General features: G+C 44.3%; 1 protein-coding gene and 1 long non-coding RNA gene across 6 annotated transcripts; one reads left to right on the top strand and one right to left on the bottom strand.

Moving 5' to 3' along the window:
* Positions 1 to 4,879: 4,879 nt before the first annotated feature.
* LOC100824355 lies at positions 4,880 to 7,815 on the bottom strand. Of its 5 annotated transcripts, none has more exons than XR_138566.4 (5): positions 7,424 to 7,813; positions 6,867 to 7,345; positions 6,135 to 6,358; positions 5,993 to 6,047; positions 4,880 to 5,384 (listed from the first exon to the last, which is right to left on the bottom strand). It is a non-coding gene; the product is annotated as an uncharacterized LOC100824355 (long non-coding RNA). The 5 variants fall into 5 exon arrangements; XR_002961122.1 differs by having other exon boundaries at positions 6,867 to 6,988; positions 7,074 to 7,810; XR_732902.3 differs by having other exon boundaries at positions 6,867 to 6,988; positions 7,424 to 7,810.
* Positions 7,816 to 8,658: 843 nt separating this feature from the next.
* Positions 8,659 to 18,598, top strand: LOC100821886 (ABC transporter C family member 14). The gene is made up of 11 exons (XM_003581147.4): positions 8,659 to 11,007; positions 11,716 to 12,036; positions 13,112 to 13,198; positions 13,771 to 14,397; positions 14,686 to 14,850; positions 14,944 to 15,238; positions 15,579 to 15,793; positions 15,975 to 16,280; positions 16,371 to 16,434; positions 17,719 to 17,958; positions 18,178 to 18,598. The coding sequence occupies exons 1-11, from the start codon at positions 8,818 to 8,820 to the stop codon at positions 18,276 to 18,278; spliced, it is 4,611 nt and encodes a 1,536-aa protein (XP_003581195.1). The 5' UTR covers positions 8,659 to 8,817; the 3' UTR covers positions 18,279 to 18,598.
* The last annotated feature ends 207 nt before the right edge of the window (positions 18,599 to 18,805 follow it).

Genomic DNA, 18,805 nt, shown 5'->3' with positions numbered 1-18,805 from the left:
CTTCTAGCCACTGATAGTAAGACTATCAATGGCGGGCACAAAACACGCCACTGATGGGGTCACCCATCAATGTCGGGTATTTTATACCCGACATTGATACTCATATGCCAACATTGGCGTCATTTTCTCACAATGGTCATTTAGGGATTAAAAAAATATAATTACATATTAATTTATATACACGTGCAAACAACTAATCAACATTTACTCTTTTTTTCTTATTTCATACAATGCATAGTCCATACAATTTTCGGATCTATTCTCAAAGATTTACAGTCTGACAAAATTACACATTCACAGATGTAAATTCAATAGAAAATATCATAGCCAAGCAGCCTTGCAATCTTGTAGACGGCATGGTGGAGCTCCAAATCGCTGGTGTGGACGGAGAACAAGACAAGCAAACACGTACCAGACGCCGCCGTGGACCACCATCTCCAGTCGTCCTCCTTGCACCGGCCAACGAACAACATCCGAGGGAGAGCCTGGATCCGCCCGCGTCGCGACGGGTAAAGGCCGGATCCGGCGATGTGGAGGCCCAGGAAGCTCGCCGGCGCCGCGGGTAGCTAGCCACGCCGCCGCTGCCTGCCGATCCAGTCTCCGCGCGCGCGAGGGACACTGGTGGCGACCTCCTCTGTAGACAGTGAGAGAGAGAGATTCAGGAGAGTTAGAGAGAGAGAGAGATCCTAGAGAGGGGAGAGGGAGAGACGCACCGAGAGAGGGAGAGGCAGGTCCGGCGGTGAAGGGCTCGACGGGGGGTGGATCCAGTGGCAGCGGGGTCCAGGGAAACCGGATCCGAGGCGGCGGTGGATCTGGGGGCACCGAGCGGGGCCGAGGGCGGGCTCAACGGAGTCCTGGGAAGGCCGGGCGGCGGTTCCAGTGTCTCCGGTCAGGGCCGAGGGCGGGGGCTGCCGGTGTCAACGAGGTCGGGAGGAGGAGAGGCAGAACCGGGACTCCATGGCTGCCGACCGGCGGCGGCAAGGACAGGCAGAACCGGGACTCCATGGCGGCTCCCGCGAGGGAGTAGGGAGGAGGCTGGCTCATCGGGCTTGGGAGAAAAGATGGAAGGGGAGAGGTCGGGCATGGGAGAAATGAAGGAAGGGGAGAGGCGGCTGAGAGGGGGAGGAGGGGAGATGAGTAGATAACTAGGGTTTCGGGTAGCATATATAAGCAGGAACAGGTTGTTGGGCCTTAGATGGGTTGGGCCCAATTGTCCAAAACAACATTAGTGTCGTGTTTTATAACTAAACCCGCCACTGATGGGTTTAAATATGAATTTTTGCATTTGGAAAATGAACAAAATATTATTTTAAATCAAACATTTGTAAATATCTTTGGAAATATTATTTTCCATGACAAGATGCACCTCTGTGAAAAAATTGGATCCAATATCATGAAACATGGCATAGAAACATGTCTTTTGGCTTGAAAGCAATAAACGTTTATACGTGATGGTCCATTTTGTGAAGGATTTTTTTGAACAGTTTTCAAACTTCAAGTTTATCATTTTTCCTCGTATCTAGTACACATAAAATGACTCCATGCCAAAGAACTAACTTTTTTGACATTTTATTCATATTTTTTGACTTTTCTCAAGATGGGGTGAAAATTGTCGGTACATCTTTCCGTAGCAAGGTGCTGAATATATCAACACCCTATGTAAATATTACTTAATTCTTACTTTGGTACCTTAAAATGACTTTTGGAATTTTTTTGGAACGAACGATCACACACTTGTAGTTCAAAATTGAATTACTTTTCAGAAATACCTATAAATTCATTTAAATGACAAAAATTAGCTATAAGGCTAGAAAATTCACAATATTTATACAGTAGCAATGAAATATGGTGTACTTCTTGTGAAATTTTTATAGATTCTATTTTGAACCTTAACAATTGTACTTCCTTCACAAAATATTTCATTTTTTGCATTTAGAAAATGGAAAATCACTTTTCAATACGAAAACGTTGTATGTCTCTTTGGAAATATTATTTCCATGTCAAGATGTAACTTACGCAAAAAGAATCACATTTTTTCGATTTTTTATGAATTAGTTATGAATTTTTCAAATTTTAGCGATCTCGGGGGGTCATCAGTGGCGGGTTTTAGGTAAAAACCCCCACTGATAGCATGGCCATCAGTGGCGGGTTTTGGAGGTAAAACACGATACTGATAGCACGGCCACTGAAAGGGGGTTATGAGTGGCGGTTTTTGGAAGAACGGCCACTGATGGGTGATTTTTGGCTTTTCCGGGTTTCACAAGGAAGCCATCGGTGGCGGGTTTTTTAGAACCGCCACTGATGGGGGTTCATCTGTGACGGGTTTTAAAGGCACGCCAGTGATGGGGGTCTCCTATAGCCTGTTTTGTACTAGTGTGCATTCCATGTTTGAACCGTTGCCAACGCTTTTACATGCTTTTTAACAGGTTGTGGGGAACCAGTACACTAATGTTAATATGCGTATAAAAGGCCCTAAAAGATTTTGCAATGATCACACTCCCATTGCTTAATAAGTGAGATAACGCGGGTGGCAACCAATTCCCCGCTACATCGGGCGAAGAAATTTGCGTTCATGTAACTTCATCAACTTTATGAAAAAGGGTCACAATCATGCTGGCCATCCTATAAAATCATAATATGTAAGTAGTTTTTCTCTATTTATAAATCTCAGGGCTCTCGAAAAGACAATATCCATATCTACATCCATACTAACATAAAAACACAAATCATGTTCTTCCTCGAAAAAAAAAATCATGTTGCATCCGGATGATCCTAACCATCAATCTACATTGACATACATCTAAATCTATATATACACTAATATAGAAAGGCACGATGCGTGTTGGATCTAGACGATCCTAGCCATAGATCTGCCTCAATCAAGCAACCTATGTTCTTCCACGATGTCCCACATCACATCGGGACAATTTAGAAAACTTCCAGTGAATTATGAAAAAACCCAACTAAGTAAAAGTCAAGCCGATTAACTTGAAATTACTTCACCATTTTAGAAGGTTCACTAAGGCCAGTCCCTCCCTTAGCACCAGAAACTAGAAAAAAGGTTGACATGGCACTGTATTTAACGAGGAAAAAGTAGAGATCGGTTCTTCCATAGAAGTCGATCCTTAGCGCGTACACCAACGCAGACATTAACTTCAATCGATCCAGTGCGGCTTGCGGTGATTTTCCTCTGCTCCCTACCCTTTCTCCTCCGATGCACCCCCGTCATGCCTTGCCAGCCTCGCCGCCGTTCCCGCCATAGCTCGCTGCCGGTCTCCTTCGCGCCCCCTCCCACTGCTGCACCAGTCCCGGCCGCCCTCCTGCCAGTCCGTCGCTTTCCTCTTGTCCATCACCGTCGACGTCCCTGCTCCACGACGCCTCCTATCCCCTAGCCATCTCCACTTGCATCGAGCAAGGAGCTTCTCTCCTCCGCCCGGTGTGCAGGTCTTGCTGTAGACACTGCTCCTTGGCTGTTGGTAACATCGTTCATCCTTGTGCACGCGACCAGCGCCATGGACAAGCCACAGCAGCCCCGCCATTCAGAATATCCTCCAAGCACCAGCTCTGCTCGCGGACGGCTACAGGAACGGGCTTCTCAATTTTCCTCTAAAAAATTCGCGCTCCATGAGTTACCATCTTCAAATTCCTGTCTTCCACGTTCTTGTAACATCAATACGAATCCACTTTGTCAGTTCATGAGCTCTATGGATGTCCATCGAGGCCAGATCTGGCAAGCAATTTTTCTGAGATGTGAGAAGGAGACAGAAAGCATGGCTGCCTGATGCATGGGGAGAGTGTGGAGAGAGAGAGCCAGGACCAGGGGGTGTGTAGAAAATCCCAGAGAGAATTTATTCCCAATTTATCGTAGAGACAGAAGAAAAAACTTTGCACCGGGGTACTAATATCATGGACTGTTTTCTAGATGAGGTGGCATAGATGGGACGCCTGTTAAGCGACAAGCGCTGCGACCAGCCTAACGAACAATTTTATGTGCATTAGTTGATACATGCATTAGATAGAAGCCCGTGCATTGCAACGGAAAAACAAAATACAATCAAGAGCAATTGTTGTCATTAGCACAAATAGGACATCTCTCTCTCTTCCGTCCATCCCTAGGTTCCAATGCCACACCAGTTCGCAATCACAGTTTTCTACTCCCTTGCTCTTTTTGCTAAGGCAAGGTCCTCCTTGCATCATAACTCCGTGATGGTGATGAATAACGGCACAATAAGCTGTATAGTAAAGACATGTGACAATGGCAACATTTTTCTCAAATCAACAGTCACATTATAATTGGTTCCCTAGTTAGAAACCCGTGTGTTGCTACGGAACAAGAAAAGTTCAACAGACAATAAAATATGGTCCTACATAAAAACAAAATCATTTAGTCCGTCTCGTCTGATCAAGATTACCATCGTCTTACCAAGCTTCTAATTCCTTTTAAATTTCCTATATATATGTATGTACGTAGCACTATTTGGATAGTTCTGTAATGATTGATAAAATGGGCCGGCTTCTAATTCCTTTTAAATTTCCTATATATATGTATGTACGTAGCACTATTTGGATAGTTGTGTAATGATTGATAAAATGGGCCGAACCCAAATTACTATTCGGCGCCTATATTCTTGGATGGTTTACACTATAGGCACCTACATATTATACTCAAAAGTTTTACCTCTATACCACCTACATATTATACTCAAAAGCTTTACCTCTATGCTACTATTATATTGTTAGCACCCATATTTATATTAAACCTTTAAATCTCCTACCTTATATATAATGGCCCTACCTTTTATCTAGTTCATCATATGATGGCATTTTATTCTAAAAATCCAGATTTTCTCCAAAGTTTATGTAAATCATGTAACAGAGGTAAGGAATAATGACCAACTTAAAATAAACGGATGTTCCCCTTTTCCTCTCCTAATATTTCACACTTCAACCATGCATCGGATGACGTACAACATTTCACTTAATTGGTTGGGATGTCTTAAACTAATCAGAGATAGATTTCGGTCGCCTAAGTTCCCCGAAATTTCTTTTTTGATGCCATGAAATACAAGGTTTCACCAGATTGGCTGGGGATGTCTTGAACTGATTGGAGATGGAGTTTGGTCCCCTAAGCTCCCCCGAAGCTCCCTGAAATTTCTCCCCCATGGGATCTGGTAGTCTAAACAATAGCCTAGGTGCTTGGTCTTCTAGGTTCCAACATTGGCAAAGAGCTTGGGTCCTTGCAGATGTTTGAGATGTTGGTGAGAGGTGGTCGTCTCCTAATCCCCCCTTCCTCCTCGTCTCTTGCATGCTCCGCTGTTCGATACAGATGAGTTAGCTTGTGGAGTACTGGTAATGCTTCACTTCAATTAAAAGAGTATAGGATCCTGAGCAAAGAAATAAGACACACTATTAATTCAGTGGCAGCACCAGGAGGATCAAGGAGATAAATTATTGGATCAGTCAAACATAGGTAGCAGAGTTTCAGTATATATATAGTTTATATATACATGTCTACCTTAGTGTCAACAGTGTCCATATTGAGATAGCAAGAAAGGGAAAATGGTTATAAACCAACATTCATCACTTATGCTGCTTCAACGAAAAGGGGAAATAGTTGACAATATATGACAGGAAAGAAATCCCCTGAAACTCTAATTTGTCCAGAAATTGACAACCAGAATAACCCTGACACCCGCTTCTTACAAGACGGTTATAACCCAGAATTCTATCACTAATGAGTATAGTACTTAAAAGCTAAACTTTCTTAACAGAAGCAACTATACTCTGAAACACATGGAGTCAAGAAATTCTATTTGGACTTGTAGCAACTTTTAAGCTTGGTGACATCAAAATGATTCGCCCAAAAGACAACGCCATGGACAAATCATGAAGCATAATTTATTAGAGAACAAGAAGGCACATATGAGCAAAATGATAGACCACGGGAGCAAACCAACGATGTGTTGGTGTACAATAAAGAACATATGCATACTTGGGAGTTTATTTTTTGTTTCCTGCAACAATATTGTACACCAAGACTTGCAACCCTGTCCAAAATACATAAGGTGCCAGCCATCGACTTAGGTTAAAGCTTAAGCAATATGAACAAAATGACCGGGCTAAACATGGGTTACCTGTGGTACATCAGCTTCATCATTATGTTCTACCTGATATTCATGCATCACCCCCACCTGGTTCTCATACCAGATCACACTTGGCTTTCATAAAACTCCGGACTAATTTTTCTCAACAACATTACCTATGCACTTCCAGTATCCATTTTTTGCCTTCTTAATAGCAGTTTCACCATATGCCATGGGGTTGTTGGTCATCTACCAGTTCAGGTACCAGATGTTCCCTGCAGTCATGTGAAACAAACATTATAGTTTGTTTACACGAAACATCAATTACTGTAGTTTGCAAACATTATTAAAAAGGCATGACTTCTGCTATGCCATGATGTTAAAATAATATCCATAGTCCGTCACAACCACAAAATTCAGAATTAAGAACTCAAACTACATGCTACTCCCTCCGATCCATAATACGTGTTGTGGATTTAGTCCAAATTTGTACTAACGTCAGTACAAATCCCAGACACTTATTATGGATCGGAGGGAATAGCATTTGAACGATACAGCATGTTGTTGCATCCTGGTAGAGAATTATGTTGCTTATCCACAAGTATTTAAAACGACTGGATTAAGAAAACCACACCACAGGGCACAACATAGTCATCCCCGCAAACAAAAGGTACAACATAACCATAATATTTCTGAAACACACCATGAGTTCAGACTGCAGGAGTATGTAGAACAGGTCAAAAATAGGGCATTTATTATGTTGTGCATCAACTCAGCGCTAACCGGGGAGGAGTCCTGCAGATCAATGAGACCAAGGTCCAGGCTGTCCAAATGTTGCGTCCAGATCGCTGCTAGAGCTCCAATGGGCGCCACCATCAACAACAAAGAAAGGGAAGGAGTAGCACCTAAAGAACCAAACCACAAAATTAACTTGAGAACTCTTATGGCGGCCGAACATGGTGGTTCATTAGCTGATGAGATCAAGATTACCTGTGAGCTGTGACACATGGTTACTAAAGTGATGGACATCATTGACCAGATAAGAGGAACCACGAAATGTTCTCTACCCTTGTAAACAACCCCTCTAGGTTTCTAGACGAGTAATCCCGCAGATTAGGTGAACAGTTCATCGTGAACTAGAAAAGCTACCAATACAACAAACCTATCGATGATGCATCAACGATTTGCCCATTCCTAACCAGAAAAGAAAAAAACGCGTATGCAGCAAGTTGCCCCTTGGGAGGATCGGACAGCGACAGGGTCTGAGAAGAACGCAAATTTCGCGTCATCCAATCAATCCATTCACGAGAGGCAGATCGATTGGGTAGGGGGGAGGGCACCTTGGGGTCGGAGACGCCCTGGTTCTTGCGGACCTGCTTGGAGATGGCGGAGCGGAGGTCGCAGGCGGTGACGACGTCGTCGAGGTTGTAGGTCTCCATGACAGAGGGGATGGAACGGGACGCCTGCATCCCTGAAGAAGCCGAACACGCGGTGCCGGATCCGGCAGCGGGGGAAGCGATCTGCGCCCGCGCAGCTCGGGGAGACGGGAGGCAGGGAGAGTAGTGGGAGCAGAGGAGGGGAGGCCGTGGTGGCCCTGCCGGTAGGTCACGGTCGCCGTTCAAGATCAGGATGAGGAGGGTTGGGCGAGGCGGACAGCGGCTCGGGCCGGCGCCATGGCCCCAGCGGCGGGCGGCGTTGCTGCTGCGGCGATATATTTGGTTGTCTATATATGGTATGGAGATATACGCAATGGTTTAAAAAGCTTCTTTTTTTAACATCTTTCAGTTTGTCACCGACTTGTCCATATACACTTTGTCTACATTTCTCCTATCTCCATACCTAGATCATTTCTAGTGGTCATTTGGACATTATGAAAAGTCATCTATGTATAGCTCCAATTTGGTTGGGTTTAAAAGTGTTTTTGATTTTTGTTTTATAAGTCATTGCGAAGAGAAATCTGGACAATACCTAAATTTAGAGAACCAATGTATACAAGTTGTTGGAGGCTTATTTTGACTTTTGTTACCATATACACGCTGTTGGAGATGTTTTTAGAATTGAATTACTCAAAACTTTTTGTCACATCGATATAGTTTGTGATACGCTAGTACAAAATATGTTCTGTTTGTTTAACTAGTGATTAAAATTCAACCTCAAATGGTTTACCTTTCGACGAGTCAAAAGCGCGGCGGCAACTACACGCAGAACATAAAAGGTGTCAAGATTTACGCTTCGACGAGTCAAAAAAGAGCAGTGTGAACTACACGCAAAACAGGAGGGTGTCTCTCTCTGAAAAAGGAAAGAGCGTGCAAAATGCGATTGTTTTGTGTCCGTTCACTGTTGCCGTTCCATCTCCGGAGTTGCTGCAGCAGCCGATTCCATTTCCACGACGCCGCGTCACCGTAAGCCGAGAAGCGGGACGCCGATACGTGTCTACACGGGAGGACACACGGCGGCGAAGATCGGCTGCTTCCATCCGGACCCACTAACCAGTCACCAACTTAAAAAGAAGTCACAACTCAGTCAATGCCGTAGTACTAAAGAATTCAAACAATTTTCCACGACTCAGTCCACGTTTCGCCTCTGCTCTGCTGACAGAAAACCTTCCCCCATGCCTCCCCCCCATGTGCCTTCTTATCACGGCGTCGCCACCGCCGCCGCGCGCACCAACGATCTTCCTAACCCAATGTGACACCAGACAGCCAGCAGCCTCCACACCACCACCACCACCACCATGCCGGAATCCTACTCCGCCCCGTGGTGGCTCGCCACCACCGCGTGCTCCCTGCCGCCGGCGTCGACGTCCTCCCTGGCCGACGGCCTCGCGTTCCTCTTCCTCTCCCCATGCCCGCAGCGCGCGCTCCTCGGCGCCGTCGACCTCCTCTTCCTCCTCGCCGCGCTGTACCTCTCCATCCGCGCCCGCCTCCGCCCCCGCGGCACCCAGCAGGAGGAGGAGCCGCTGCTCGCCAAGCCAACGGCGGCGGCAGCGGCGCCCCGTGGCGGCGGGAGAAGCTTCCGGCACCGTGTCGCGCTCGCGGCGTCCACGGCGCTCGCGGCCGCGTCGCTCGTGCTGCTCGCGCTCGCGCTCCTGCTCCTCCCGGGGCCCGCGTCGTGGCGCGCGGTCCAGTGCGCCTTCCTCGCCGCGCAGTTCCTGGCGCACCTCGCGGCCGCGGGGACCGTCGCGGCGGAGAAGACGGCGGCCACGGCGGCGGGGCGCGCCCATCCGGTGCACCTCCGCCTCTTCTGGGCCCTGACCGCGGCGATTGGCGCGCTCTTCTCCGGGTCCGCGGTCGCGCGCTACGCTGCCGGGGCGCCCATCCTCCCCGACGACCCCATCGCGTTCGCCGGGTTAGTCCTGTCGCTCCCTCTGCTCTACTTCGCCGTCGACGGCTCTAGTGGCCTCGGTGATCCGGCGGCCACAACGGCCATCGAGGAGGAGCGAAACGGTGCTTCTGATCCTGTCGCGGCTCCTGTCACGTCTTACGCCACGGCGTCGTGGCTCTCGCTCGCGACCTTCAGCTGGATCAGCCCACTCATCGCCAAGGGCTCCAGAGCGGCTCTTAGCGCCGAAGAAGTGCCGCCGGTGGCGCCCTCCGATACCGCCGTGGCAGCGTACACGCTGTTCCTGTCCAACTGGCGGGTGCTGGTGGCTCCGGGGTCCAAGCCCAAGCACCCAGTGATCACCGCACTGATGCGATCCTTCTGGCCTCAATTCTTGCTCACGGCCGTGCTTGGCTTGGCGCACCTTTCTGTCATGTACATCGGGCCGTCGCTCGTGGACAGGTTCGTCCAGTTTGTTCGACGCGGCGGAGAGATGACCGAAGGGCTGCAGCTCGTCGCTATCCTCCTCGCTGGTAAGGCTGCTGAGACCCTCGCGTCGCACCACTATGAGTTTCAGGGGCAGAAGTTGGGGATGCGCATCCATGCTGCTCTGCTTGCGGTGGTGTACCGGAAGGCTCTGCGGCTGTCCACGGGGGCACGACGCGCGCATGGCACCGGCACGATTGTGAATTACATGGAGGTGGATGCAGAGGAGGTGGCCAATGTCACGCACGAGCTCCACAACCTGTGGCTCATGCCACTGCAGATCGCGGTTGCTCTGGCCCTGCTCTACACCCACCTCGGCCCATCCGTGCTTACTGCGGTTGCCGCCATCGCTGTGGTCACCGTGGTTGTGGCCCTCGCGAACCGCCGCAACATGGAGTACCAGTTCAAGTTCCTCGGCAAGCGCGATGAGCGAATGAAGGCCATCACCGAATTGCTTAACTATATACGCGTGATCAAGCTCCAGGCATGGGAGGATACTTTCGGCTCCAAGATTCGCAAGCTCAGGGAGGCCGAACTTGGGTGGCTGGCCAAGTCCATGTACTTCATGTGTGCCAACACAATTGTACTCTGGAGCGGCCCGCTCGCCATGACCGTGCTTGTGTTCGGCACGTGTGTGCTGACAGGTGTCAAGCTCGATGCTGGCAAGGTGTTCACGGCCACGGCATTCTTCCGAATGCTTGATGGACCCATGCAGAGCTTTCCGGAGGCAATTGCTGCCGTGTCGCAGGCAACTGTGTCACTGGGTAGGCTTGACAGATACCTGCTCGACGCAGAGCTCGACAATGACACCGTGGAGCATGTCCATGATACCGGCATTGGCGCAGCAGACTGGGTGGTTGTGATGGTGCACGATGGCACCTTTGCATGGGATGTGAGGGGCAAGGACAATGAAAACGAAGACGTGGAAAACGACGACGATGAAGGTGAGGAGGATGAGAAAAATGTGGAGGAAACACCAGTGCTGGAGACAGTGCTGAAGGGAATTAATATGGAGGTAAGGAGAGGCGAGCTTGCGGCGGTGGTTGGAACGGTTGGGTCTGGCAAGTCGTCGCTGCTGTCCTGCATTATGGGGGAGATGGACAAGGTCTCAGGCAAGGTGAGTGTGTGCTGCACATTTTACTCATTAATTATGTACAATACTCTTCTTCTTTCTCAAGAATTATTTGTGCAACATTCTTAAGATAAAATGCAAGGGCTTTGCCAGTTTATTTCCAGAATGGTTAAAATCAGTGTAGAGAAAGTGTGATGGTTTGGCAAGTTATTTATGGAATCAGTGCACAACAAAATGTTCCAACTGGCAAATACAGTTCCATTGAAATTAGGGGCACTGCTGAAATCTAGCAGGTAGATGATACCAGTTTTACATTGTTATTCACCCTCCTAGGAGAGGCTCTTGAAGTATCTTTGAGGGTTATGGAACTGTCACCAGATGTGAAGCTATCTGGTTTGCTTCTTAGATAAGAAACATCAAATACATATTGTTTGAGTAGGTTTTTTCCTGTTATGCTCATGCTAGTTAGATGCTCTGTGCTGTTTTTGTTTACACATTTAGTGAAGTAAAGCAGGATTTTTCGTGATGGTATAGTGAAGTAGCTGGGAATACAGACCATGATTCACAGGTAAAAGATTTGTCTATAAGCTCTGGTGTCTGGTCTGCCATTTTAGTTTTTACCTTGCAAAAAATAACATTAGGGAAATAGTTGGAAGTATATTAGCATTATCCATATAAACTCCGTTGCCTATATGCTGCTTTATACTTTCAACGTGTGTACTTGTTTGCTTAATCCCTTGCACTTTTTAACAGGTTACCGTTTGTGGGAGCACTGCATATGTTGCACAGACCGCTTGGATCCAAAATGGGACCATTCAAGAGAATATCTTATTCGGACAGCCAATGGATACTGAAAGATATAAAGAAGTTACAAGGTCTTGTTGCCTGGAGAAGGATTTGGAAATGATGGAATTTGGTGACCACACTGAAATAGGAGAGCGAGGGATCAATCTCAGTGGTGGGCAGAAACAGCGTATTCAGCTTGCCAGAGCAGTTTATCAAAATTGCGATATATATCTCCTTGATGATGTCTTTAGTGCTGTTGACGCACATACCGGTTCACATATCTTTAAGGTAGGTTCTTTATTTGTTTTGTCCATGCAATTTCCCTGTTCACCTGCGCTCTTTTCGAAATGATAAATAAATACTAACCACTTCTGAAAAGTCAACACTTGTTTAGTTTTCTTTGTTGTGCTGTTGTACCATGACCCTGCATAGTAATTTCTGCCTGCTTATGGTGATAAATCCTAGAATATACTCCACCTTTCTCATAACAATTAGTACTACGTTTCTCTTGTCCTGATAGGCTGATACATCGAAGAGCTGGTAAATGAGTCATTGTTTTTGTTAGCTAAAGTATTACTGCTAATCTGTCCAATGTTCAATGTCAATCAGATTCCATGTAATGCTCAGGTTGCGTCATTTGCCATTTGATTCATCTGAGTGAGGATTTGAGTGTTAACGTTTTCAATTTGTGAAGAAATTTGCAATTTGCCGCAGCCAAACTCAACGGATGTTAAAATCTTGTAGAAATTGTTATATTCAGGGGATAGCATGTAGTACGTAGTGCCATAATTACTCGTAACCCTTCAGACACGGCAGTTGTCAATTCAATCATATGTTTCTCGGCATATTTTGCTTCACTTTTAAACTTATCTATTTCTGCCAATAATTCCATAAGCTGATTAGTATGTTGCTTTCTTTCGAGAGAAACTTCTTATCAGTAAAACGTAAAAGCTTTGTGTCTCGGTGCATCGATAATAATAAGTTTATGTACAAGGCCACAGAAGGGCCCACACCCCAAAAGATACAACACAATTCTGTAAGGACTAGGCACTCCCAGGAGCAGTGCTGTGAGATCATTGATACTACGCAATGAAGTAATTAATAACCAAGAGTTTGGGAAATACTTGTCAAATACATGTGATGGTTGTTCTTCTCTGTGTCAACTAATTTTAAGTGAATGCTCAAGTAGCTCCCTATTAATATGTATGAGGCTGAAACAAACCCTCTTTATATAATTACCACCAATATGCAAAGTGTGCGTTTTCTTTGTTCTTTTTTTGAACGCAAAGTGTGCCTTTTCTTATTATACGTCTTATGCCACCATAGTTTGTGTGGTATGACAAGAATGCTCTTTGTCCTGCAGGAATGTCTAAGGGGCGTGCTCAAGGGAAAGTCCATTTTACTTGTGACTCACCAAGTGGATTTCTTGCATAACGTGGACAAAATATTTGTAAGTTAGATGCTAAAGTAGTGGAATGCCTTCTCAGGCAATATCGTTTTTCCATTGGAGAATATAATTAAAGTTGAAGTGTTTTTTTTCCTTCCAAATCACTCAATTTTATTTTCATGGCATCTGTGTACAGTTCACTTTGCTACCATTCTAGTTTCATATCATTCTTTTTTGCATTATATCAGAAGTCTTATGCTATGATTACTTCTCATCATAACACCATACTATCCTATATCTAGCTATCAAAGTTCCAATTATTATCCAAAATAACCTACATACGCAGTAGTATACTCAATACACATGTAATTTTTGTATACTTGAAACGTCGAAAAGTTAGCTGATCATTGAATCACTATCACACTTTTCTTTGTGTGATTTGCATGATTGTCATCATATAGTTACGGTATTAGCTATTGCCTTCAAGCAACATTTATCTGTGACCATCTAAATCTAAGGTAGTTATTTTTTGTTTTTGGTCATATATTCTTGCAGAAGGCACAATTCTAGAACCTGTGTGCTGTGTACTTGACTTACTTTTTAATAAATATTTTCAACCATCTGAAAATAACCAGGTCATGAAAGATGGTATGATTGCGCAATCTGGAAAGTATGATGAGTTACTAGAAGCAGGCTCAGGTTTTGCGGCTCTTGTTGCTGCTCATGATAGTTCAATGGAACTGGTGGAACAAAGTCGACAAGTAGAGAAGACTGAACATTCTCAGCCTCCTGCAGTAATCAGAATCCCTTCTCTTCGCTCTAGATCCATTGGAAAGGGTGAGAAGATGCTCGTTGCACCAGAAATACAAGCAGCTACTTCTAAGATTATACAAGAAGAGGAAAGGGAGAGTGGTCAAGTAAGTTGGCGTGTGTACAAGCTCTACATGACAGAGGCTTGGGGTTGGTGGGGGATTGTGGGCATTTTTGCTTTGGCATTGGTGTGGCAAGGTTCTGATATGGCTAGCGACTATTGGCTGTCATATGAAACATCAGGCAGCATTCCGTTTAATCCTTCCATGTTTATTGGAGTGTATGTTGCCATAGCTGCTGTTTCAATGGTCCTTCAAGTAATCAAAACTCTTCTTGAGACAGTCTTGGGACTTCAAACAGCTCAGATCTTTTTCAGCAAGATGTTTGACAGCATTTTGCATGCCCCAATGTCATTTTTTGACACTACGCCTTCAGGAAGGATTCTTAGTCGGGTAAATCTCTTCTAATGGTTTATTTGGTGATAGCATTAACTTTCTTGTGTGCCTAAATGAATTATATTCCTTAGCAAACCTTATTTTTCTGGTCCCTTCCTTCTATTAGCTTAAATAAGTGTAATAACTGCTAGTTTGGTCTTTTAAATTGTGCACTGCTTGTACTCTGACATTTATAAAAGGAATGAGTGACTTATATTTTTTTTTGCGAGGCCAGAAAAGAGGCTTACCCAGTTATTTCATCTTCTACTGAAGTACTGATGCGATAACTCCTGTTATATTTTTCAGGCATCATCTGATCAAACAACCATTGATGTTGTGCTGGCATTTTTTGTTGGCCTGACAATATCAATGTACATTTCAGTATTGAGCACCATAATTGTTACTTGTCAGGTCGCATGGCCGTCAGTTATAGCTGTAATTCCACTTCTACTATTGAATATTTGGTACAGGGTATGCTCTTATTGTAAATCGCCTCAAAACGCCTTTATAATCTGCTCATAGAATCATTATATCTCCAACTTGCTATTTCCCCTTTTTGTGCAGAATCGCTATCTTGCAACTTCTCGGGAGCTAACTCGACTTGAAGGAGTAACAAAGGCACCAGTTATTGATCACTTTACTGAGACTGTTGTAGGTGCTACTACCATAAGGTGTTTCAAGAAGGAAAACGATTTTTTTCAGGAGAATTTAGACAAAATCAATTCAAGTTTGCGCATGTACTTCCACAACTATGCAGCAAATGAATGGCTCGGGTTCCGACTGGAGCTGATTGGAACACTCGTATTGTCAATTACTGCTTTTCTCATGATCAGCTTGCCTAGCAATTTTATCAAAAAAGGTAACAATTGGGTGTATAATATAGATAGATTTGATCTTCCTAGCATAGACACGTGGAGATAACATATCAGGAGAAAGATACCAATTTCTGTTTCATCAAGTTCAGCAGCTTGTCCCGAACAGCTTCATTAATAAAAGAAAAAAATAATCTAAGATATCAGGAGAAAGATAGCATCTGTACTGTATTTTGAGTTCGATGTTAATAAATTGGATGAAGATATATAGATGATAGGTTTGTAACTTTCTCTTGGATATAGCTACATTTTTTGAACTGGTATACTTAGTAAAGTAGTCTAGGTATTTATAGGCTGGATGAACTGATTCGTGCTATTTTGTTACAGAATTTGTTGGCATGTCTCTTTCATATGGCCTTTCCCTCAATTCGCTGGTGTACTTTGCAATATCCATTAGCTGTATGTTAGAAAATGATATGGTTGCTGTGGAGAGGGTAAATCAGTTTAGCACTCTTCCTTCTGAGGCGGCATGGAAAATAGAAGACCATCTTCCTTCTCCGAGTTGGCCCATTCATGGAGATATTGACATTAAGGATCTAAAGGTTAGTAGGTTTACATACTTGAATATGCATGACTTCATCTTGCAGGTTTTTTTATTTGTACTGACTTCTATTCCACGTGAATTTGATGCACCTACTGTTCCAACAAAGTAGACAATGGCACAATGCTATGAATATTTATTGATTGACTAGCCAATATAACTCTGCATTTTTATCTTTTCAGGTTAGGTATCGACCAAATACACCTCTTATTCTCAAAGGCATTACTGTAAGCATTAGAGGTGGTGAAAAGATAGGAGTTGTTGGAAGGACAGGCAGTGGCAAATCAACTTTGATCCAAGCATTATTCAGGCTTGTAGAGCCTGCAGAGGGGAAAATGATCATTGATGGAGTAGACCTATGCACATTGGGTCTGCATGATCTTAGGTCCCGCTTCGGCATAATTCCTCAGGAACCAGTTCTATTTGAAGGGACAATTCGAAGTAACATTGATCCAATTGGACAGTATTCAGATGCTGAAATATGGCAGGTATGGTGTGAGTAACATGCTTCTTTCCGTCTCCAGTCTTTATGATGCATTGTGTTTATTAGCCGTTTGAATTACTTCACATGTTCGCAGGCATTGGAGCGTTGCCAGCTGAAAGACGTAGTAGCTTCAAAACCTGAAAAGCTTGATGCTCTAGGTTTGCTAACTATGCTCAACTGTACTTCTATTGGCCTAAGTTGCATAACGGCTTAATTAATTAAATTTGTTTAAAAATGTTCCGAACCACTGCACTTATTTAAAACATTAAATGTATTAAGTAGTACAGCTAGTCACTTACATAACTTACAGAAACTGTCAATATCATGCCTTGTACATATGGTGATCAATCCTCATCAAATAATAGCCATGTACAGTAAATAATTAATGCAATTCCATATGTAAACCAAAAATAATCTGTGGATATTTTACTATGCTAGCTACTAAACGACATTACATGGTGGGAAAAAAAATCTAGAGCTATAAATGAATCCAAATTGCATTACCTAAATTTTCACGACTGCCAATTTGCAAAAAGCATACTGTCGCGTGCTTGGGGAATTTGGGGATTAGAGGAAGATCGCAGGAAGTAAGGGTGCTCTACGGGAGGACGAGGTTTGTAACCTCGTCGCCCGTGGCAGGGAATTGGGGCGCCCAGGGCGCAGGGGGAAATAGGGTTTGGGTTTTTGATTGCTTGCTTTATTGATTGACTAGGGGGGCTATAAATAGCCCTTACAAACTTGGGGATCAAGCTAGACTCTTACAGAATTGGAATAGGACTCCTAATCAGATTGGAAACAGTAGGGAAAACCTTCTACGGGACGAAACCTTTCTATCTCCTATCTGCACTCTTAATTACTCAAATTAACTAAGCTGACCCAGGTCCTTCTCTGCCCTAGGTGGCCGGCGCCTATACGTGCACCCCCACATGACACATACATTCATTGTCCAATGTACAGAATGACTTGTTGACTAAATAAAAATATTTGCTCATTACCATTTTGTACGTTTTCAAGAACGTGAACGAGGCCCTAGTGTAATGGGTAGGTGGTTCTAGTAGCACTCCTCGGGTCCTGAGTTTGACGCCCCTTGGAAGCGAATTTCAGGTTGGGGTTAAAAAAAAACCTCGTCTATCCCACGCCTTAAGCACGAGCTTAGGTCCGTTCCGGTCTAACACGGGCGACGGCAGCGTTGTGTATGGGTGGGGCAGGGGTTTGGGGGTTTCTCCTTGAAAAAATGCCCAGGGGGTGGCTTCCCTTGTGGGTCGAGTTTTTTTTTATGTTGTCAAGAACGTTATGGAAGTGATATATGGGTAGACAAAAGAAGCTAACTCTACAATCAATGATGTCAATTCAATTCCCGTTTCCTTTCTCTTCAGAAGTTCCCATTTTGTTTTGTTACACAGCTAATATACATATGCTGGTTCCATTTGGTTTCTTAACAGTGGCTGATAGTGGTGAGAACTGGAGCGTAGGCCAAAGACAGCTTCTTTGTCTTGGTCGTGTGATATTAAAGCAGAATCAAATCTTGTTTATGGATGAGGCTACTGCTTCAGTTGATTCTCAAACAGACGCCACAATTCAGAAGATCACACGGCAAGAATTTTCGTCATGTACGATAATTAGCATCGCACACAGAATACCAACAGTGATGGACTGTGATAGAGTTTTGGTGCTGGACGCAGGTAGGTCTCCACTCTCTTTACTGCTTTTTATATGAACATACACATTCTGATTTTAAGTGCTCTTTTACCTCTTCTTTTTCTGTGATAAATTTGTGCATATGTACAAACTGTTGCTACGCCTCTTTCAGACAAATGAAATCCTGCTTTTCGTTTTATTCTGTTATGGTCATGTTATTTCTTTCCTCAGCGCCATTCGAAAATCTCACTATTTCTATTCAGGCCTGGTCAAGGAATTTGATGCTCCATCGAGGTTGATCGAACAACCGTCCCTCTTCGGGGCAATGGTCCAGGAGTATGCCGATCGGTCGTCCAATCTGTAACTTGCTCTGTCATACTGCAAATGTTGTCAGGAAATAAATAAGAAGCTGTTTTGATAGGTTGACTATATGAGTGTATATAGCGCAATATATCGAAAGATATAAAAACCGTTGTTAGCTACTGGCTTTATGTCCAGCTAGCATCCACAGAAATGCGTCTTCTTGGTTGGGTGATATTGTATCACTCGAGCTTAACAGTTAACATTTTGCTCTTGGATGCAGTTCTAAGTTACAACTTGACGCCGTTGTAAAAAAAAGTTGCATCTTGACTGGATGCAGAAAACCACGACAATTGAATCAAGCATAACAAAATTTCACAACTAGCTTCAACGAACCACATCTTTTGCCTTTTGGGATGATCTTATAGAGCAAGAATAATGCAACAACCAACTGCTGCTGATATTGTGTTGCTATGTCATCTATAGCCAGTGTATATATTAATAAGCTCTAAAAATGTATCGGAGCTTGTGCGGCAACTGTTTTTAATTTACTGCTCACTTATCTTTTCTCTCCTCTTCTCACAGACTAAG

Source organism: Brachypodium distachyon, chromosome 5, assembly GCF_000005505.3.
Source record: "Brachypodium distachyon strain Bd21 chromosome 5, Brachypodium_distachyon_v3.0, whole genome shotgun sequence".
In the NCBI taxonomy this organism is placed as follows: domain Eukaryota; kingdom Viridiplantae; phylum Streptophyta; class Magnoliopsida; order Poales; family Poaceae; genus Brachypodium; species Brachypodium distachyon.
Note: the sequence above shows the minus strand (reverse complement) of the source record. Positions and strands in the feature narration are given on the sequence as shown.

Bases quoted from the DNA above. Each gene is read 5' to 3' on its own strand.
- LOC100821886 (XM_003581147.4), top strand. From the start codon at position 8,818: ATGCCGGAATCCTACTCCGCCCCGTGGTGGCTCGCCACCACCGCGTGC. The intron at 12,037-13,111 runs GTAGGTTCTTTA...TTTGTCCTGCAG, and splicing joins CCGGTTCACATATCTTTAAG to GAATGTCTAAGGGGCGTGCT. The intron at 16,281-16,370 runs GTATGGTGTGAG...ACATGTTCGCAG, and splicing joins CAGATGCTGAAATATGGCAG to GCATTGGAGCGTTGCCAGCT.